This window comes from Rhinoderma darwinii, chromosome 7 (genome assembly GCF_050947455.1).
Source record: "Rhinoderma darwinii isolate aRhiDar2 chromosome 7, aRhiDar2.hap1, whole genome shotgun sequence".
Classification (NCBI taxonomy): domain Eukaryota; kingdom Metazoa; phylum Chordata; class Amphibia; order Anura; family Rhinodermatidae; genus Rhinoderma; species Rhinoderma darwinii.
In genome coordinates, this window is record NC_134693.1 from 114,810,039 (window position 1) to 114,831,894 (window position 21,856).

Genomic DNA, 21,856 nt, shown 5'->3' on the forward strand with positions numbered 1-21,856 from the left:
TACAGTTAAAACCGGGACACACCACTGCTGGGGGACCGGCTCTGGGCCCCACCACCTCAGTGGGCCCGGGGCACCCCCCCTGCCCCCCCCCGCTAGCTACGCTACTATATATATATATATATATATATATATATATATATACATATATATACATATATCCATATGAATGTGTGTGTGTGTATTTGTATCTGTGTGCATATATCTTTCTTTGTGTGTATGTATAAGTATATAGTATATGTTTTATATGTGTGTCTGTATACTATTTTTATACATCTATCTCTCTCTATCTATCTATCTATCTATCTATCTATCTATCTATCTATCTATCTATCTATCTATCTATCTATCTATCTATCTATCTATCTATCTATGTGTGTGTCTTTATTTATACAGTGAAGGAAATAAGTATTTGATCCCTTGCTGATTTTGTAAGTTTTCCCACTGTCAAAGACATGAACAGTCTAGAATTTTTAGGCTAGGTTAATTTTACCAGTGAGAGATAGATTATATAAAAAAACAAACTGAAAATCACATTGTCAAAATTATATATATTTATTTGCATTGTGCACAGAGAAATAAGTATTTGATCCCCTACCAACCATTAAGAGTTCAGCCTCCTCCAGACCAGTTACACGCTCCAAATCAACTTGGTGCCTGCATTAAAGACAGCTGTCTTACATGGTCACCTGTATAAAAGACTCCTGTCCACAGACTCAATTAATCAGTCTGACTCTAACCTCTATAACATGGGCAAGACCAAAGAGCTTTCTAAGGATGTCAGGGACAAGATCATACACCTGCACAAGGCTGGAATGGGCTACAAAACCATAAGTAAGACACTGGGTGAGAAGGATACAACTGTTGGTGCAATAGTAAGAAAATGGAAGACATACAAAATGACTGTCAATCGACATCGATCTGGGGCTCCATACAAAATCTCACCTTGTGGGGTATCCTTGATCCTGAGGAAGGTGAGAGCTCAGCTGAAAACTACACGGGGGGAACTTGTTAATGATCTCAAGGCAGCTGGGACCACAGTCACCAAGAAAACCATTGGTAACACATTACGCCGTAATGGATTAAAATCCTGCAGTGCCCGCAAGGTCCCCCTGCTCAAGAAGGCACATGTACAGGCCCGTCTGAAGTTTGCAAATGAACTTCTAGATGATTCTGAGAGTGATTGGGAGAAGGTGCTGTGGTCAGATGAGACTAAAATTGAGCTCTTTGGCATTAACTCAACTCGCCGTGTTTGGAGGAAGAGAAATGCTGCCTATGACCCAAAGAACACCGTCCCCACTGTCAAGCATGGAGGTGGAAACATTATGTTTTGGGGGTGTTTCTCTGCTAAGGGCACAGGACTACTTCACTGCATCAATGGGAGAATGGATGGAGCCATGTACCGTCAAATCCTGAGTGACAACCTCCTTCCGTCCACCAGGACATTAAAAATGGCTCGTGGCTGGGTCTTCCAGCTCGACAATGACCTGAAACATACAGCCAAGGCAACAAAGGAGTGGCTCAAAAAGAAGCACATTAAGGTCATGGAGTGGCCTAGCCAGTCTCCAGACCTTAATCCCATCGAAAACTTATGGAGGGAGCTGAAGATCCGAGTTGCCAAGCGACAGCCTCGAAATCTTAATGATTTACAGATGATCTGCAAAAAGGAGTGGGCCAAAATTCCATCTAACATGTGTGCAAACCTCATCATCAACTACAAAAAACGTCTGACTGCTGTGCTTGCCAACAAGGGTTTTGCCACCGAGTATTAAGTCTTGTTTGCCAAAGGGATCAAATACTTATTTCTCTGTGCACAATGCAAATAAATATATATAATTTTGACAATGTGATTTTCAGTTTTTTTTTAAATATAATCTATCTCTCACTGGTAAAATTAACCTAGCCTAAAAATTCTAGACTGTTCATGTCTTTGACAATGGGCAAACTTACAAAATCAGCAAGGGATCAAATACTTATTTATATAAATATATATATATACATATATATATATATATATATACACACAGCCCCCTCCACCCTCCATCCAGGTAGTGCCACACCCCTCCTTCCTGGTAGTGCCAAACAGCCCCCCTTCCTGGTAGAGCCACACCCCCCCTCACTGGTAGTGCCACACAGCCCCCTCCTCCACAGTAGTGCCACACAGCCCCCTCCTCCCAGGTAGTGCCACACAGCCCCCTTTTCCCAGGTAGTGCCACTCAGACCCCCCTTCCAGGTAGTTCCGCACAGTCCCCCTTCTTTGTAGTACCACACAGCCCCCCTTCTTGATAGTGCCACACAGACCCCTTCCTGGTAGTGCCACACAGCCCCCCTCCCTGGTAGTATCACACAGCCCCCTCCCTGTAGGTAGCACCTTTGGGGCTCCCTCTAGGAGTTGAATCCCCAGCCTGAGAATTGCCGACGCTCTCGCTGGGGATTCTGCTTCAGGAGAAGCCCATGACGTCACTGTCTATATATGGACAGTGTTGTCAGGGGCAACCCCAGAGCCATAGTCCCGGGCAGAGCACTACTAGCACTCTGCCTGGGACTCCTGCTCTGCTCATGACATCACTGTCCATATATGGATAGTGATGTCCGGAGCAGAGCTGAAGTCCCGGGCAGAGCGCTAGTAAAGGCTCTGCTCTGGTTCCCACGGCTCTGGGGAAGCCCCTGACAACACTGTCCATATATGGACAGTGATGTCAGGGGCTTCCCCAAAGACGGAATATAAAAAAATACAAAGAAGAGCAGCACCAAAAAAGAAAAACCTTTTAAAATGGTTTGTGGGTGCAAGCCTCAAGACTTTGACTATCAGTCCCTCATTTTAGGCATCCAAAAGACAGGCAGCACTCTACATCTCAAATTTCCCAAAAATATTTTATTCATATGGGTGAATAAAACATTTTTTTTTTAATTTGAAATGTGGAGTGCTGCCTGTCTTTTGTATGCCTAAATTGAGGGACTGATAGTCGCTGTCTTGAGGCTTGGACCCACAAACCTTTTTTAAAGGATTATCTTTTTGGATGCCTATAAACTATACATGTATATATATATATATATATATATATATATATATATATATATATATACATATATGTGTGTATATACAATATATATGTATACAAATATATATCTACAGACTCTATATTATTGTACATCTACTATGTGTATGTGTGTGTGTGTGTGTGTGTGTGTATATAAATATATATGTGTGTGTGTGTGTGTGTGTGTGTGTGTGTGTGTGTGTGTGTGTGTGTTTATATATGTATATATGTACTGTACACTACCGTTCAAAAGTTTAGGGTCACTTAGAAATTTACTTATTTTTGAAAGAAGAGCACAGTTTTTTTCAATGAAGATAACATTAAATTAATCAGAAATACACTCTATACATTGTTAATGTGCTAAATGACTATTCTAGCTGCAAACGTCTGGTTTTTAATGCAATATCTACATAGGTGTATAGAGCCCCATTTCCAGCAACCATCACTCCAGTGTTCTAATGGTACATTGTGTTTGCTAACTGTGTTAGAAGGCTAATGGATGATTAGAAAACACTTGAAAATCCTTGTGCAATTATGTTAGCACCGCTGTAAACAGTTTTGCTGTTTAAAGGAGCTATAAAACTGACCTTCCTTTGAGCTAGTTGAGAATCTGGAGCATTACATTAGTGTGTTCGATTAAACTCTCAAAATGGCTAGAAAAAGAGAGCTTTCATGTGAAACCTGACAGTCTATTCTTGTTCTTAGAAATGAAGGCAATTCCATGCGAGAAATTGCCAAGAAACTGAAGATTTCCTACAACGGTGTGTACTACTCCCTTCAGAGGACAGCACAAACAGGCTCTAACCAGAGTAGAAAGAGAAGTGGGAGGCCCCGCTGCACAACTGAGCAACAAGACAAGTACATTAGAGTCTCTAGTTTGAGAAATAGACGCCTCACAGGTCCTCAACTGGCAGCTTCATTAAATAGTACCCGCAAAACGCCAGTGTCAATGTCTACAGTGAAGAGGCGACTCCGGGATGCTGGCCTTCAGGGCAGAGTGGCAAAGAAAAAGCCATATCTGAGACTGGCTAATAAAAGGAAAAGATTAATATTGGCAAAAGCACACAGACATTGGACAGAGGAAGATTGGAAAAAGTGTTATGGACAGACGAATCGAAGTTTGAGGTGTTTGGATCACACAGAAGAACATTTGTGAGACGCAGAACAACTGAAAAGATGCTGGAAGAGTGCCTGACGCCATCTGTCAAGCATGGTGGAGGTAATGTGATGGTCTGGGGTTGCTTTGGTGCTGGTAAAGTGGGAGATTTGTACAAGGTAAAAGGGATTTTGAATAAGGAAGGCTATCACTCCATTTTGCAACGCCATGCCATACCCTGTGGACAGCGCTTGATTGGAGCCAATTTCATCCTACAACAGGACAATGACCCAAAGCACACCTCCAAATTATGCAAGAACTATTTAGGGAAGAAGCAGGCAGCTGGTATTCTATCTGTAATGGAGTGGCCAGCGCAGTCACCAGATCTCAACCCCATAGAGCTGTTGTGGGAGCAGCTTGACCGTATGGTACGCAAGAAGTGCCCATCAAGCCAATCCAACTTGTGGGAGGGCCTTCTGGAAGCATGGGGTGAAATTTCTCCCGATTACCTCAGCAAATGAACAGCTAGAAGGCCAAAGGTCTGCAATGCTGTAATTGCTGCAAATGGAGCATTCTTTGACGAAAGCAAAGTTTGAAGGAGAAAATTATTATTTCAAATAAAAATCATTATTTCTAACCTTGTCAATGTCTTGACTATATTTTCTAGTCATTTTGCAATTCATTTGATAAATATAAGTGTGAGTTTTCATGGAAAACACAAAATTGTCTGGGTGACCCCAAACTTTTGAACGGTAGTGTATATATTTGTGTGTGTGGGCATATATATATATGTGTGTGTGTGTGTGTGTGTGTGTGTGTGTGTGTGTGTGTGTGTGTGCGTGCGTGCGTGTGTGTGTGTGTATATATCTATCCATCTATCCATCTATCTATCTATGTATCTATCTATCTATCTATCTATTCATCTGCAGACTATATGTATATTATTGTACATCTACTATATGTCTGAGTGTGTGTGTATATATATATATATATATATATATATATATATATATACACACATACATATATATCTACAGACTCTATATTATTGTACATCAACTATGTCTGAGTGTGTTGTTATATATATATATACACACACACACACACACACACACACACACACACACACACACACACACACACACAGACACACAGACTCTATATTATTGTACATCTACTGAGTGTGTGCCTGAATACAGATATACACATACACAATTAACAGATTTTTATCATTACAACTAAACTAATTGATGTTTTCAGAACCACATTTACATAGTTTGCATCTCAGGAGGTGAAGCTGCTATGTCTGAGATTTATTATTATTGTTAATATTCCTATTATTATTTATGAGTATGGAGATATCAGCTGGAGATTTAGTGTATACTACCTCAGGAGCTGCAGGTATAGTCACTGCTGGAGATTTATGAGCTGGATTGTGCAGTGACACATTACCCAGGATCAGATAATCGCTTTGTATGTCTGTTCTAAATTAAAAGTAAGAGTGAAATGTGGCTGATAATGTGCCCTGCTGGGAGTGATGTGTTGTTCTATGGAGGGTGCTGGGCCTGCCTCTCACCATCATCACCATAGTATGGGAGGTCATGGTATTACTGTGCTGGATATTATAGGCTCCTGCACTGCTCTGGGAGGGAACAGGGAGCTCCCTTTTAGAAGTTTGGGAACTTTCAGGCTGCCGCACATTACCCAACATTAAGCAGAAACAACAGGATCTAATGCTTCTCCACTGACCCCAGAAGTGATCAAGTCTCCTCCAGCTCCACAGAAGACATAGTCACCCCTAGAGGAGAATGACAGCGAGTCTTGGGGGGTCACAGAGAAGTTTGCCTTATCTGGACTATCTGCTCTAGTTCGGCTCGGCTATAGAGAGAATACAGTCACTTATTGCATAGATCAGGCTGAGGAGAGACAATCATGCAGCACCCCCTGGATATTGGGGCTCACTATTTCCCACATGAAACATTTGCTGATCACAGGTCTCACAGATACAGGAGTTTCATGATAGAAGAGATTTTAACTGATCATCAGGACCCAAAAATTGTTCCTCCTACAGGGGAACTGCTCAAATTTGGGGTACAGGCACTGCTGTCTACCAGACCCTATCACAACCACCTGGGTAGGTACCGCTAAATATAGATTTATATTTGCTATGCTCATGTGTTATAATGTTACTTTGCATAATATTAATTATTATTAATAGTATTAGTGTTAGTATTATTATTGATATAATTATTATATTAAATAATATAAGTCATCACTTAGGTATGTACCAGCAAATATGTGCCTCCGTGTATTCTTATATTAAGAGATCATAACTGAACCAGCAAAGTTTAAAATATCGCACACGTTTTATTTGAATATGTGCGTGCTCCTATATTGACATTATAAATGCTACGTGAGCAGTGAGCAACAAAACCCCCACACAGCCCCTATGGAAGTTCATATACACAAGTTCATAAATTGTATAAATAAATAATAGATGATGGATAGATAGATAGATAGATAGATAGATAGATAGATAGATAGATAGATAGATAGATAGATAGATAGATAGATAGATAGATAGATAGATAGATAGATAGATAGATAGATAGATGATAGATCTGTCAATCAGTTAATTAAATGTATTTTACTGCTGGACAATAATGACATCCATGAGAATGATTGAGGATTCGCTGGCGGCAATTTATGTAAAGCACCAGTGAAATATGTGAACAAATCCGCAAATCCGTTAGACAGTTGAATATGCTTATGTTTTTGGAAGTTGCAAAATATAAAGATAGATAGATAGATAGATAGATAGATAGATAGATAGATAGATAGATAGATAGATAGATAGATAGATAGATAGATAGATAGATAGATAGATAGATAGATAGATAGATAGATAGATAGATAGATAGATAGATAGATAGATGATAGATCTGTCAATCAGTTAATTAAATGTATTTTACTGCTGGACAATAATGACATCCATGAGAATGATTGAGGATTCGCTGGCGGCAATTTATGTAAAGCACCAGTGAAATATGTGAACAAATCCGCAAATCCGTTAGACAGTTGAATATGCTTATGTTTTTGGAAGTTGCAAAATATAAAGATAGATAGATAGATAGATAGATAGATAGATAGATAGATAGATAGATAGATAGATAGATAGATAGATAGATAGATAGATAGATAGATAGATAGATAGATAGATAGATAGATATATCCTCTTATGGATGAGATGCTATACGAGCTGGTCAAAATATTAGTTATGATTACTACCAGTGTTATTGTTATTCTTATACATATATCTTAGCATCATCATAATGATATAACAAATCTTTAAACGTTCGGTAACATGCTTTGTGTATGTTTCCAAATTAGGCCTAGGGATATACGATAGGAATATAACACGTTGTGTATATACTATTACTTGTACTAAAAATAATAATAATAATGATAATAATAATAATAATCACAATGATAATACTATATGTAAATATACATTAATCAAAAGTCTGTTCCTGTATTATTTATACAGTCCTTGTATCTGCTCCATATGTAAATGCCAAATTATAAAAAGCCGCTTCTCCCAAAATGTGTAGATCGGTGTAAATAGCTTCACCATGTTTCTATATTATTTGTGAGTTAAAAAAAAACCCTCATATTGTAATCATTTTTTGCAGTTTTGGTTTCTGGTTAAAGCGCTCAACTCATAGATGGGATAAATAGATAGATAGATAGATAGATAGATAGATAGATAGATAGATAGATAGATAGATAGATAGATAGATAGATAGATAGATAGATGATAGATAGATAGATAGATAGATAGATAGATAGATAGATAGATAGATAGATAGATAGATAGATAGATAGATAGATAGATAGATAGATAATATTTAAACAATTACAATTTCATGTCACCTATACACCTATTTTCCAGTGAAGCCTATACAGATCCTAGAAGAGGTGGAATTACCTGTGCTTTGGTTACCTATGCCTGATGCTGAAACTTCTTCTTCTTCTGCTGCATTATAATACATATAATAGTAGTAATAATGAGGAGGATGATGATGTTGTTTGTGGGTTTATGTCTTCTGTATAAATCTTGTAGAAACAATGCTCCAGCATTCTCCAGCCCCTGATCTTCTCTTTAATACCACCGTATAATAGCTTCTTCTTCTTCTTCTTCTTCTTTATGTCTCTTCTACAGCTCTACTGAAGGCAGAACAGGCCTCAATGTTCAAGTTTCCCCTGAGCCCCCTGAACTGCCCAGGACTTAGCTCCCCTATCAGCTCTGCACTCCTGGCTGCCAGCTCAGGTTTTCAAGGAGTGTCAGGGTCTCCTCACCACCTGCCACTAGAATTGCAGCTCAGGGGAAAATTGGAGGCAGGAATTTCAGATCAGGGCAGCAAAGCCAAAAAGGGCAGAAGGAGTCGGACAGTGTTCACTGAGCTACAGCTGATGGGGCTGGAGAAGAGGTTTGAAAAGCAGAAATATCTCTCCACACCTGACAGGTAACTATCATAACCACCATCATCATCTTCCTCACCCTGTCACTTGTAAGAGCTTATTTGTTAAAAGTAAAAAGTATCTTAGAGAGGGCAATAACCTTAAATGTATCTTATTTCTGCCTGCTGTGAAATGGAATATACTCTGTTGTACTCCGTTATCAGCCATTTGAGGATAAGGAGAGGTTGTCTGTAGTGTTCTTCAGTAAAATTACAAAAGGTCCAAAAAAAGTATCTGCCGTTATGATGACTACTTTATCTCCAGTTCTGGAAAAATATACTAATAGTAGCTAGAATTTAGGAATCAAGTTAAAAAAACGGCAAAAAAATAAATAAAAAATCACCCAATTTTATTCTACATTATTATTTTAGTATGGCCTTTGTGACATTATGGTACAGGAATTGTGTACAGATTGAGGAGCAGAAAATAGAAATATTCTGAGGGTTTTAGGGAAGACTAAAGATTTATAATGGGCATGCTGGTACTTGTAGTGTCTTTTGATTTATAATATATCTGTTCTATATACATAATGCATCCTTACATTTAAAAAAACCAAACAAAACACAAACAAATCTGTAAATATTTGTATGTACTCTACAAAATACAAATAGTTACATTTCTAAATATTATTAAATACCAATTTTTTTATTTATATTTATATCTCACATTTTATTTATACACGTTTATTAAATGTAACGTGCATTGTCTACAGATTTTAGAAATAGCTAAAAAAAAAAAAAAGATTAATGATAGAATGTATTTTCATAATAAAATATAATAAATTCCTGCGCAATACAAAATGGATAATGGTTACTTAACCCTTAGATACCTCTTCTTACCTGTATTAGATTCTGGGATATCTCGGAAAATGGAAGCATTTTATTTCTATTATAATTGCTGGGAAGTTTTTACACCCCACATAGCAGAACTGTATATAAAATAAGGGTTGTCGCAGCTCTGCAGTCCACATTATTTACAGCCAGTGATATATAATTATAATAATAATAATAATAATAATAATAATAATAATTATTATTATTATTATTATTATTATTATTGTAATAATAATAGTAATGCCATGTTTCCAGAAGCATTTTTATAAAAGTAATTTCTCTAACAATGTGATCACCACAAGGAGCTCTGAGACCCTAGAAAAACGATGATCGCACCGGACATATGTTCATAGGAACAGAGTCCGTGTTATATTATTGATCTGGGTACCCAATGTAATAGATCGATGAATCATCTCACTGTGGAAAATAAATCTATTACTAGGGGATTACACCTGGGGTTTTATTGCCTTTCCTGTATTTATAAAGATATATTGTACACTCGCATCCAATCTGTATCTACTGTATTCAACTTTTTCTCGTTTACGTATATTTAACACACTACAATGTTTAAATGAACAGTTTTATAAAACCATCTATCTATCTATCTATCTATCTATCTATCTATCTATCTATCTATCTATCTATCTATCTATCTATCTATCTATCTATCTATCTATCTATCTATCTATCTATCTATCTATCTATCTATCTATCTATCATCTATCTCTATCATCTATCATCTATCTAGTATCTATTTTATTATAAATCTATTGTATATTTTGTTCTACTTACTATCTACCATCTATTATCTGTCATCTATTTACTATCTATCTATCTATCTATCTATCTATCTATCTATCTATCTATCTATCTATCTATCTATCTATCTATCTATCTATCTATCTATCTATCTATCTCTCTCTCTCTCTCTCTCTATCTATCTATCTATCTATCTATCTATCTATCTATCTATCTATCTATCTATCTATCTATCTATCTATCTATCTATCTATCTATCTATCTATCTATCTATCTATCTATCTATCTCTATCTAATTATCTATCTAGTATCTATTTTATTATAAATCTATTGTATATTTTGTTCTACTTACTATCTACCATCTATTATCTGTCATCTATCTATCTATCTATCTATCTATCTATCTATCTATCTATCTATCTATCTATCTATCTATCTATCTATCTATCTATCTATCTATCTATCTATCTATCTATCTATCTATCTATCTATCTATCTATCTATCTCTATCATCTATCTAATTATCTATCTAGTATCTATTTTATTATAAATCTATTGTATATTTTGTTCTACTTACTATCTACCATCTATTATCTGTCATCTACTATCTATCTATCTATCTATCTATCTATCTATCTATCTATCTATCTATCTATCTATCTATCTATCTATCTATCTATCTATCTATCTATCTATCTATCTATCTATCTATCTATCTATATATCTCTTTTATTAAAAGAGCCATTTTCTCTTTTTTTTTTCTTTTCCAGGATAGATCTGGCAGAATCTCTGGGTCTCAGTCAGTTGCAGGTGAAAACCTGGTATCAAAACCGACGCATGAAATGGAAGAAAATAGTAAGTGAATTGTTTCCATATTCTTTGCTATTCTGTTTTTAAAGTGCAATGAAAAACATAATTGTTAAGCTACATAGATCCCTCTCTCATTTTGCAAATAATTCATACATTAAAAATGTAGATAATAATAATTATTATAATTATTACTACTGTTATACTTGAGTGTAAAATATGTAAATATTAATAATTACATTAAAGGAAAATATAAATGAATTGTTATCTGTATATCACCGTACAATTAGCTAGACATATTTGACCATCTCCTAAACTTTGTGGGTTTGAAAAATGTTCGGTCAGTCTGGTAAAACCAAATATTGAAACACTATATCCCATAAGGAGTAGATTTTAGCATCTGCAATGCGTTTCTATATATGTATCTGCTATATTTTTCTAAAATACATCTGTTTTTACTTAAGGTTTTGCAAGGTGGAGGACTTGAATCCCCAACTAAACCTAAAGGTCGCCCTAAGAAGAATTCCATCCCGAGCAGCGAACAACTTTCAGAGCAGGAGAGAGCAAAGGAGGTAGAAAAACAAATGGAGGAGCTGCACTCACCTTGTGAGGTCAATCAGGAGGAGTAAAGGAGACCCCCATGGCGGTGCCCCGCACTGATTTACCCTACAGAGAACGTTGCCCTGGAGAACTTATTGACACTTACCTCCAGAAGGATAAGGGTACTTAAGATGGAGCTGGTCACAAAGTGATTTACTCAGAAGCAGTGGGACTTATGTAAAGCAACACAAGATTTATCCAAGAGGTGCACAAAAACGTTCCAAGGAACAGAGACACTTACCTACTGTATGGTCCAAACCATACACTAAAGACTCAGAAGAAGGCCCTGTTGGCTGTATTATGGGATTTCTGGCCACAGCTTAGCTAATATTTTGGCCCCCATTGGTACAAAACCCCTTTAAGTATTCTGATTCCAGAATGTGGATTTTGTTTCTAATATATGGAAATAGGGATTTAAGCTACAGATTCCAACATTTTCTTATCTCACCTGAAGATACAGTAACACAAGCTGAGTGGCACAAGGGTTAGTAGACAATTCTCTAATCTTCCTTGTCCTTTGTATTTAATATTATATTTGAATGTGTTTTGTTTCCAGTGTATATATGTTAAACTACACAAACATTTCTAACGTAATTCTGTATGAGTTTTTGCAATGTTAAATTTTGTATTTTTATCTATTAAAATGTACAAATGTTTTTTTCACAACAGGGCCTGCATTTATGTATTTCTTTACCCCTATGGACCCATGTTAAGCTCCTCCACACCCCACAGACCATAATTAATAATAAGACAGAATATTGCTGTGTATGAAGGTGGCACAGGTCAGGTACTAGTCACAATGTAGATTACTTAATAATCAGGCTGCTTGGCTATTGACATTATTCCCACATCGTTTTACACACATATAGTCAGTAAATACAGATGCAGTTTTTCAGAATTGTATTAAAGTAATTTTTTTGTATATTGAATAGAACTTTGCATTTACTGTATATATCACACATACTCAGAGGGGTTTATATCGACAGTTTAGAGGTCGGTCTCATAACATATTTACTTTATTTCCATCTTTCTTTCTTTCTTTCTTTCTTTTATCTATCTATCTATCTATCTATCTATCTATCTATCTATCTATCTATCTATCTATCTATCTATCTATCTATCTATCTATCTATCTGTCTGTCTGTCTGTCTGTCTGTCTGTCTGTCTGTCTGTCTGTCTGTCTGTCTGTCTATCTATCTATCTATCTATCTATCTATCTATCTATCTATCTATCTATCTATCTATCTATCTATCTATCTATCTATCTATCTATCTATCTATCTATTTATTTTCTATCTATTTATCTAATATCTCTATCTATCTATCTATCTATCTATCTATCTATCTATCTATCTATCTATCTATCTATCTATCTATCTATCTATCTATCTATCTATCTATCTATCTATCTGTCTGTCTGTCTGTCTGTCTGTCTGTCTGTCTGTCTGTCTGTCTGTCTGTCTGTCTATCTATCTATCTATCTATCTATCTATCTATCTATCTATCTATCTATCTATCTATCTATCTATCTATCTATCTATCTATCTATCTATCTATCTATCTATTTATTTTCTATCTATTTATCTAATATCTCTATCTATCTATCTATCTATCTATCTATCTATCTATCTATCTATCTATCTATCTATCTATCTATCTATCTATCTATCTATCTATCTATCTATCTATCTATCTATCTATCTATCTATCTATTCTATCTTTAATTACTTTTTAATTTATTTATCCATACAAATCTATTTTATAAAAAGGAAATACTTAATTTTTTTTTTTTTTTAGAACCTATTCTCTTTTCACAATTTTTATAGGAATTAGTTATTAGCTGTGGCTATCTGTGTACATGCATATGTAGTATTTTTTTTTCCACAATTTTGCAGATCTTTCAGAATACAGGTGGTCTCAGGCGGTTCTTTTGCCCTTTAGCCCCTTATATACTTGAGCCTGTCAATCAAGAAAAAAATAACTTGGGTCTGCTGAAAATGCCCTCTTTATACAGGATCGTTTCTGTGCTAGAAATGGAAAAAAGGAACTTCATACTTAAAGCTAATTGCACTGGTTCCTCTGCTTAGACCCGCAATCCACACAGTGACTGTTAACAACATGTCCCTTCTTTGCTCTGCAGAATGTAATGTAATGGAGAATATCATTAAATTTTGATTTTGCTCTAGAGCAGGAAATGACTCAACAATTCTACATTTTCTATTATTTCATATTGGCTGCAAGTGTGAATCTGAACAGAGACCTGCTTAGAAAAGATAAAAATGGAGCTGTTGCCCATAGTAACTAATCAGATTCCAGTTTTTACTCTCCAGTGCAGACTAGGAAATAAAAGAAGTGATTTATTTCTGCAAGAAGTTAGTTGCTGTTATAACTTAATCTTGAAGAAAGAAATCACTTCTTTTATTTTTTTGGTCAGCACTATCTGTTATACATGAGACACTATAAGTGGTAACGAAAACTTTACGCGCGCTGGTGAAATGTGTCAGAAAACTTTCATAAATCAATTAATTGGAGCAACTAAAAAATTAGGCCTCTTTCTACCAACACAAATGAGAGCTGTCAATGTGTCTGTAACAATGTTGTGGGGGAGAAAGATGAAAAATATGGCATTTAGTATGAACGCTATTCTTATAATGCAATTATACAAAAAAAACTGGCGTATTAAAAAAAACAAAAAACTAAAGGCCCCCACTCATTATTATTAGTTACAGCCCCAAGAGCACTTTTAGGGCACGGCCAGACGTGGCGGAATTGCTGTGGACTTCCGCTGCGGACAGTCCGCAGTGGAATTCTCCAGCGACCGTTTTTTACATTTGTTTTAATACATTTTTAGGCAAGTTAGTTCAGACGTGGCGGAAAACTCTGCTGCGGACCATAGGCTGCGGTGCGGATTTTTACCTCCACAGCATGCACTGTCTGTTGCAGAGAAGAAGCGCAATTTCACTGCGGATTTCAGCCTTTGCAATGTAAAAACTGAAATCTGTGGCAAGTCCGCTGTCTTTTCTGCAATGTCTGAATTACCTGTCAAATATGCAAATGTTGGTGCAGATTTGTTGCGTAATTGCCCCAAATCTGCACTAACATTTGCAGCGGAAATGCGCTGAGGGGCGCTTTAGCATATAGTTTAAAGGCTGTTTTGTGGGTGCAGATGCAACATTGGACTGTCTGCTGGCAGATACATTTATTATTATTATTATTATTATGATTTATTTATTGAACTGCACATACAGAAATACATAAAGGCGCTTACATATTATCTGTTCCCTTTGTGTATTGCAACAAAAAGTCAGAGTAAAATTGATGTCTAACTGGATCCCATTGTTTTCAATGAAAACCTTTTTGACCTAAAAATTTGCAAAAATGTAAATCTTTATGACTAACATGTATTTTTGCCTGACTATGCAACATTGCCCTGTCCATCGGTGAGCTGTGACCATGGAAGGACTGATGGAACCATTTAGGGCTGTCAGAATTCTGCAGTCTCTAAAAATGCTAAATATAAAGAAAAACTATTAGTGACATTTTGTGTTTTGTGCAGCCGAAGCTTGATGTGTAGGCAAAACTGAAATATCATGCAACTTTATTGAATCTAGATATTTTTGTGCATATGCAGAATGGGCCACACAAATCATCAATAGTAATTAATACATAATAATATATAGCAATATTAATATTTGCATAGTCACCGCTATGAACACTCTACCCCATAGTATCATCCCTTAATATCCTTATATTTCTTATATGAAAGGCAGAAAAAATGGATACATAAAAAGAACACCCACAAACTACACAGGGAGTCTTGGTATCCAGTGGATGATTGTGTGTTGGTAAATTAAAGGCCTTTAAATCCTTTGTATAAATCGTAGGTCTATTCAGCCGCCTATATAATTGTGATGCCCAGCTCCACTGCGCTCCTTCTATTATGTGTCATTTTTTTCCAGCTAAATGTTACAACACATTAATTCATTAAGCCTGAGGCCTCCGGTACTGACAATATTAAAGAGACATTAAAGTAAAGTCAATCTTACCTCCATTTCCTCTGCTTTTGAATACAATAGGGGTCATGTGTTCACAGCGACGTTTATATAATGTGCCTTGAATGTATGACAGAAATATGAACTGGAGGAAAGTCTTTATGATCGTTCTCGCCTGGCGCACATATACACCTTTATTTTGTTAGTAAAAACTGTCATACATATGTTAATAAGGGCACATTCAGACGTGGCAGAATTTTTCCGCTGCAAATGTTGGTGCAGATTTGGGGCAATTACGCGACGAATCTGCACCAACATTTGCATATTTGACAGGTAATTCAGACGTTGCAGAAAACACAGCGGACTTGCCACAGATTTCAGTTTTTACATTGCAAAGGCTGAAATACGCAGTGAAATTCCGCTTCTTCTCCGCAATAAACAGTGCATGCTGCGGACTGAAAATTCTGCACCGCAGCCTATGGTCCGCAGCTGAGTTTTCCGCAACGTCTGCACGAAGATAACTAAAAAGGTGTGGAAACCAATGGACAAACTGTCCGCTAAGGATTTCCCCTGCGGACAGATTTTGGCGTGACTGATCAACGATCTTATCTGCTTCTTGACTGTCGCCCAATGACAGCTGTAGGGGGAAAGAAGGATGGAGCACGATTTTTGTCTGCCTCACGAAGACATCCGGCGGTAAAACTAAGGCTTCGTTCACATCTGCGTCAGGGCTCCGTTCAGGGGTTCCCTCTGAGCTTTCCGTCAGGCGAACCCATGAACGGAACCCTGACTGAAACAAACGAAAACCATAGGTTTCAGCTTGCATCAACATTGAGTTCAATGGTGACGGATCCGGTGCAAATGGTTTCCGTTTTCTCAATTGGGCAAGGGTTCCATTGTTTTGACAGCATGAATACCGTATTCGACTGCACTATTCATTCCGTCAAATCAATGGAAACCTTGCACAACTGAGACAAACGGAAACCATTTGCACCGGTTCCGTCACCATTGAAATCAATGGTGATGCAAACGGAAACATATGGTTTCTGTTTGTTTCAGTTAGGGTTCCGTTCATGGATTCCACTTACGGAAAGCTCAGACAAATCCCCTGAACTGAGCCCTGATGCAGATGTGAACGAAGCCTTATATTACCTGACACAAAACTGTCCACATAGGAACTATGGGATCTGTTTTGTCATTGTCGTAGGTTGGACATATGTGAAACAGCCCTTAAATCCCCCACCCAAAAAAAAAAATAGCCTGCCATAAAAAAAGGAAAATTACAATATACTTACTCTTAATTTTTCCATCCATTCCCCTGCTAATCCACTCCACATAGTAGTGTGATGACCTAATATCCACATGGACCGCATGTCACATAACCACAATTAGAAAAGTGTCCGAAAACATCAGCAAGTTTGACTAGAGCCTGGAGACGAATACAGAGCATGATGCACTGTGGGTAAAATCACTTGGATGTTGTACTGGTTTTAGTAGATCTCCCCATCCTGCTGTATGTGCTAACTGGATAAATTTGGGGCAATTTGTGCAATTTTTTTTCTTCATTCACTCCTAATGCCTTTCTTTTTACTTTGACTTTTTTTTTAAATAAATCTCTTCTGTCCTAGAACATATTCAGGGGCATCAGTATCAATGCAAATGTGTCAAAAAAGCAACATAATTGATATAAGAGACAATAGATCTTCTGTACATTCCTGTCATAGACTAATATGTGATCGCTAATTTACTGTATATTAACTCTTAGCAAACAACCAGCCATTCATGTCGAACAAACTTTTGCAAGTTAAGACAATCAAAGGTAATATTTGGTGGTTGCCATAGGATACCACACGTCTGAATGTGGCAAGACTTGTATCATTCAACAGCTACAGTCAACTATAAAAGCAATCAATGGTTTTCACTTAGGAAAATATTTCTAATTACAATACTCCCCAGGGCAATGACAGAAAGGAAATAAAAAGCAGCAAGCTCAGGTAAGATTTGCTACCTGTTTTATGCGATGTATTGGAGGCATGGACAGTCCACACTCTGGTATTTACTGTTAGGGTACGTTCAGACGTGGCGGAATTTTTCCGCTGCAAATGTTGGTGCAGATTTGGGGCAATTATGCAACGAATCTGCCCCAACATTTGCATATTTGACAGGTAATTCAGACGTTGCAGAAAACACAGCGGACTTGCCACAGATTTCAGTTTTTGCATTGTAAAGGCTGAAATCCGCAGTGAAATTCCGCTTCTTCTCCGCAACATAATGTGCATGCTGCGGACTGAAAATTCCTATGGTCTGCAATTCCCTATAATTACCAGAAGTATGTCTGCTAATTATAGGAAGGTAATGACCTGTAACTAGGTGATAAGTGGTTGAGTTAGCTGTAGTTTACAGTAATTTATTCAATGATGGGTCCTTGTCCTAAAAAGGGAATTACATTCAGTAGACTGAGGTTGTGAATCATAGTGTGGTATCTATAAGAAACCATAAGAACAGTAACATCGAACCCGGCTTTAGATGTATGGATAATGTTTAAAGGGTTTTTCCAGGAATACACATTGATGGCGTAACCAATATGTGATTGGAGGGGGTCTAACACCGGGACGTAGTTAGGCTTCTCTTTACCTGGAGCAGCGGTTAAAGGGGTTGTCTGAGAGTTCCAGAAATTTCAATAGTAGCTGGACTTTTATCAAATAAAAAAACGAACAATACTCACCTGTTAAATCTCCCGGTGCTCTGGTGGTCTCCGCCGGTCTTGGTTTACTTTCAACTAGCCATGTAATGCTGTCCCGACAAGTGACCACAGCAGCCAATAACTGTCTGCAGCAGTGATGTTAGCATGTATGAGGCCAGTATGGCACATCAGCGATCCACAAAAAAGAACAAAGGATGTGGGGAACTCTTAAAAAACTCCTTCAAGTTTCATGCACTAGCCTTGCCACTAAATACCCTGGGCAAGGCAGATAGGCTTGTTGGCGCATCTTTCAACCAGTACCCAGCACTGAGGCCATGGGCATACATAGAGCTAAGAGTCACCCATAACAAGGATTAAAATGGGGCCCTCTTCCGGTGCTGGTAAAGGCTAGGGCTACTATGAGACATTTTGTAGCACTACTGATTGATTTTTTACTATTGAGTGACAGCTGCAGTCCACAATATTGCATGCAACTCAATGTATTCCTGTGGACTGCAGCTGTAGCACGATAGTTAAAAATCAAAGAGTAGCACTACAAAAAGTCTCAGTGTAGCCCGGGCCTAACACCACTATAACCCTATCCACCTGAGATAGGAGGACTTGGTGCTTATTTTCTTCCATCTCCATATTCTTTCCATGACCTTTGGGTTAATTCTCTATATAATTGTCTGCTATGGTTGGACATATAGTTGCTTGATCTGATCTCATTGGAAAGACTTTCAGGAACTTTAAATTAAAGTCAACATATGTTTGTTCGACCCTCCAAATTCTAAAGTAACAATTAAAAGCACAGTATCTCGCCCATTGTATGTGAAGTTGCAGAGTTTACTCCAGAACCATTGAGTCATTTTATATCTCTTCACACAATAAGATTTTATATCAGAGCAGCTGTCCGGCAATGTATATGTCACTGATCTGCAGTGAGAAATACTGGGCCAACAAAGAAGCATTTACCTACTATACTGTCATACTGGAATTGGGGAAGCTAATTATACCCTCCAGCTCCTCCACAATCGCAAGGATTTGCTGGGACTTGGAATCTGCACCTGTCAGGTTTTCTTGGCAGGGAAGTCAGTGGGATAGGTCAAAAAGTTAGATAAATTGTCAGTTTGTGGAAAGGCAAGTGCAGACATACACCTAGCACTGACTGATGATGGAGGGTGTGTATTGTTCCCCAGTCAAGCATGTTACCTGCATTCTGATCAAATCCACATGTTTCCTTACTAAGGATGCAACATGCACAGAGTTAATGTCATCTGTGCCCAACTGTGTACTCTCCAGGGAAAATATTCTCTGCTCTCTAGTTAGTGGTGCAGGCTGTCAGATTATTATTAGGCAGGGGAACAATACAGCATTGTAATGATACACAGATAAGGTAACTGCAAAGGAAGATACAAAACCACTGTAGAGAGCAGTTAATCTAGGGTTAACTAATCACTGTACTGTATGTATAAATTCACACTACTACAGTAGTGGTCAGTGGTGCAAGCTATAGCTGTGTGCAGGCTTTAGAGGGGTGCAGGGAATACTTGGGTGCAGGGTGGACTAGGTGCAGGCTATATTAGGAGCAGGCTATACTGGTGTGCAGGCTAAACAGGGATGTAGGCAATAAATGGGTGCATGCAGGTTTGGACTGGCCCACCAGAGTACCAGAGGATCCTCTGGTGGGCACAGGCTCTGACATTATAGTTTGTCTCCCCATGCATAGGGTTTGTCACTTTTTGGGTGACTAATGTAAAGGAAACCTCATAATTCTTATTACTGATATGACCTGTGTGCACTATAATCTGCTGTATAAGTAAAAGGAAATGTGCACTAGTCCTGTATAGCTGGAGGGGAGCCCTTTGAATAATGTCCTCTAAAGCAGTGATCCCCAACCACTGCGCTGCGGGCCAGTATCGGGCCGTGGATCATTTGGTACCAGGCCACGGTATCTGGTATACGCATCGGTGGCCGTAGAAAACTACGGGTGAAAAATCACACCAAATTGTGGCGCCGTTTTTCACCCAGAATGTCCACTGCAGAAAACTGCTGAGTATTCAGCCGGCTTGCTGGCCTCCTGGGATGATGTTTCATCCAAGGAGACTGCTGCAGCCTGTGATTGGCTACAGCAGTCACTTGAGATGAATCGTCATCCCAGGAGGCCGGCCTGGAGGAAGAAACAGACTTCTGAGTAAGTATAAGATTTTTTTTCTGACTTGCGTTTTTTTGCGGCAGAAATGCTGCGATTCCGCCGAAACTGCATTTGTTGTGGGTTTTACCTCCCCATTGAATTCAATTGAGAAAACCCGCAACAAATAAGCAGTGTTTAAGCAAATACAATTGACATGCTGCGGAATAAAACTCTGCGCCACAGTTCAATTTCTGAGCGAGTCTTGCGCTCACTATTTACAAAGCATATTGATGAGATTTGTTCTATCTCATCCACTTTGCTGCTACTGTATTATGCTGCAGATTTTACGCAATATGTGAACTAATCCGAGACACCCCCCCCCCCACGCCGGTCCATGGAAAAATTGTCTTGCATGAAACTGGTCCTTGGTTAAAAAAAGTTTGGGGACCGCTGCTCTAAAGTACTTAAATCCATCACTGGGTGAAGGCTACATAGGGGAGAAGGGCATGCTGAAATGGGGTGCAGGCTGTACAGACATGCAGACTATACAGAGTTGCTGGGTATACTGGGTGCAGGCTGTACAGAGATGTCGACTATACAGATGTGCAGGGTATACTGGGTGCAGTGTGTACAGAGATATAGACTATAGAGAGGTGCAGGGTATACTGGGTGCAGGCTGCACAGAGATGTGGACTATACAGAGGTGCAGGGTATACTGGGTGCAGGTTGTACAGAGTTGTATACTATACAGAGGTGCAGGGTATACAGGGTGCAGGCTGTACAGAGATGTGGACTATAGAGAGGTGCAGGGTATACTGTGTGCAGGCTGTACAGAGATGTAGACTATAGAGAGGTGCAGGGTATACTAGGTGCAGGCTGTACAGAGATGTGGACTATAGTGAGGTGCAGGGTATACTGGGTGCAGGCTGTACAGAGATGAAGACTATACAGAGGTGCAGGGTATACAGGGTGCAGGCTGTACAGAGATGTGGACTATAGAGAGGTGCAGGGTATACTGTGTGCAGGCTGTACAGAGATGTAGACTATAGAGAGGTGCAGGGTATACTAGGTGCAGGCTGTACAGAGATGTGGACTATAGTGAGGTGCAGGGTATACTGGGTGCAGGCTGTACAGAGATGAAGACTATAGAGAGGTGCAGGGTATACTGGGTGCAGGCTGTACAGAGATGAAGACTATAGAGAGGTGCAGGGTATACTGGGTGCAGGCTGTACAGAGATGTGGACTATACAGAGGTGCAGGGTATATTGGGTGCAGGTTGTACAGAGTTGTATACTATACAGAGGTGCAGGGTATACAGGGTGCAGGCTGTACAGAGATGTGGACTATAGAGAGGTGCAGGGTATACTGGGTGCAGGCTGTACAGAGATGAAGA

The 21,856-nt window shown here is 38.3% G+C and overlaps 1 protein-coding gene across 1 annotated transcript; it reads left to right on the top strand.

Moving 5' to 3' along the window:
• Positions 1 to 6,066: 6,066 nt before the first annotated feature.
• BARX1 (BARX homeobox 1) lies at positions 6,067 to 11,882 on the top strand. Its single transcript, XM_075832369.1, has 4 exons — positions 6,067 to 6,268; positions 8,357 to 8,660; positions 11,018 to 11,102; positions 11,519 to 11,882. The coding sequence occupies exons 1-4, from the start codon at positions 6,067 to 6,069 to the stop codon at positions 11,681 to 11,683; spliced, it is 756 nt and encodes a 251-aa protein (XP_075688484.1). The 3' UTR covers positions 11,684 to 11,882.
• The last annotated feature ends 9,974 nt before the right edge of the window (positions 11,883 to 21,856 follow it).

What these genes read in the sequence shown, in the direction of transcription:
- BARX1 (XM_075832369.1), top strand. Translation starts at nt 6,067, where the DNA reads ATGCAGCACCCCCTGGATATTGGGGCTCACTATTTCCCACATGAAACA. An exon ending in ACCCTATCACAACCACCTGG is followed by an intron (nt 6,269 to 8,356) that starts GTAGGTACCGCT and finishes TCTCTTCTACAG; the next exon opens with CTCTACTGAAGGCAGAACAG. An exon ending in GCATGAAATGGAAGAAAATA is followed by an intron (nt 11,103 to 11,518) that starts GTAAGTGAATTG and finishes TTTTTACTTAAG; the next exon opens with GTTTTGCAAGGTGGAGGACT.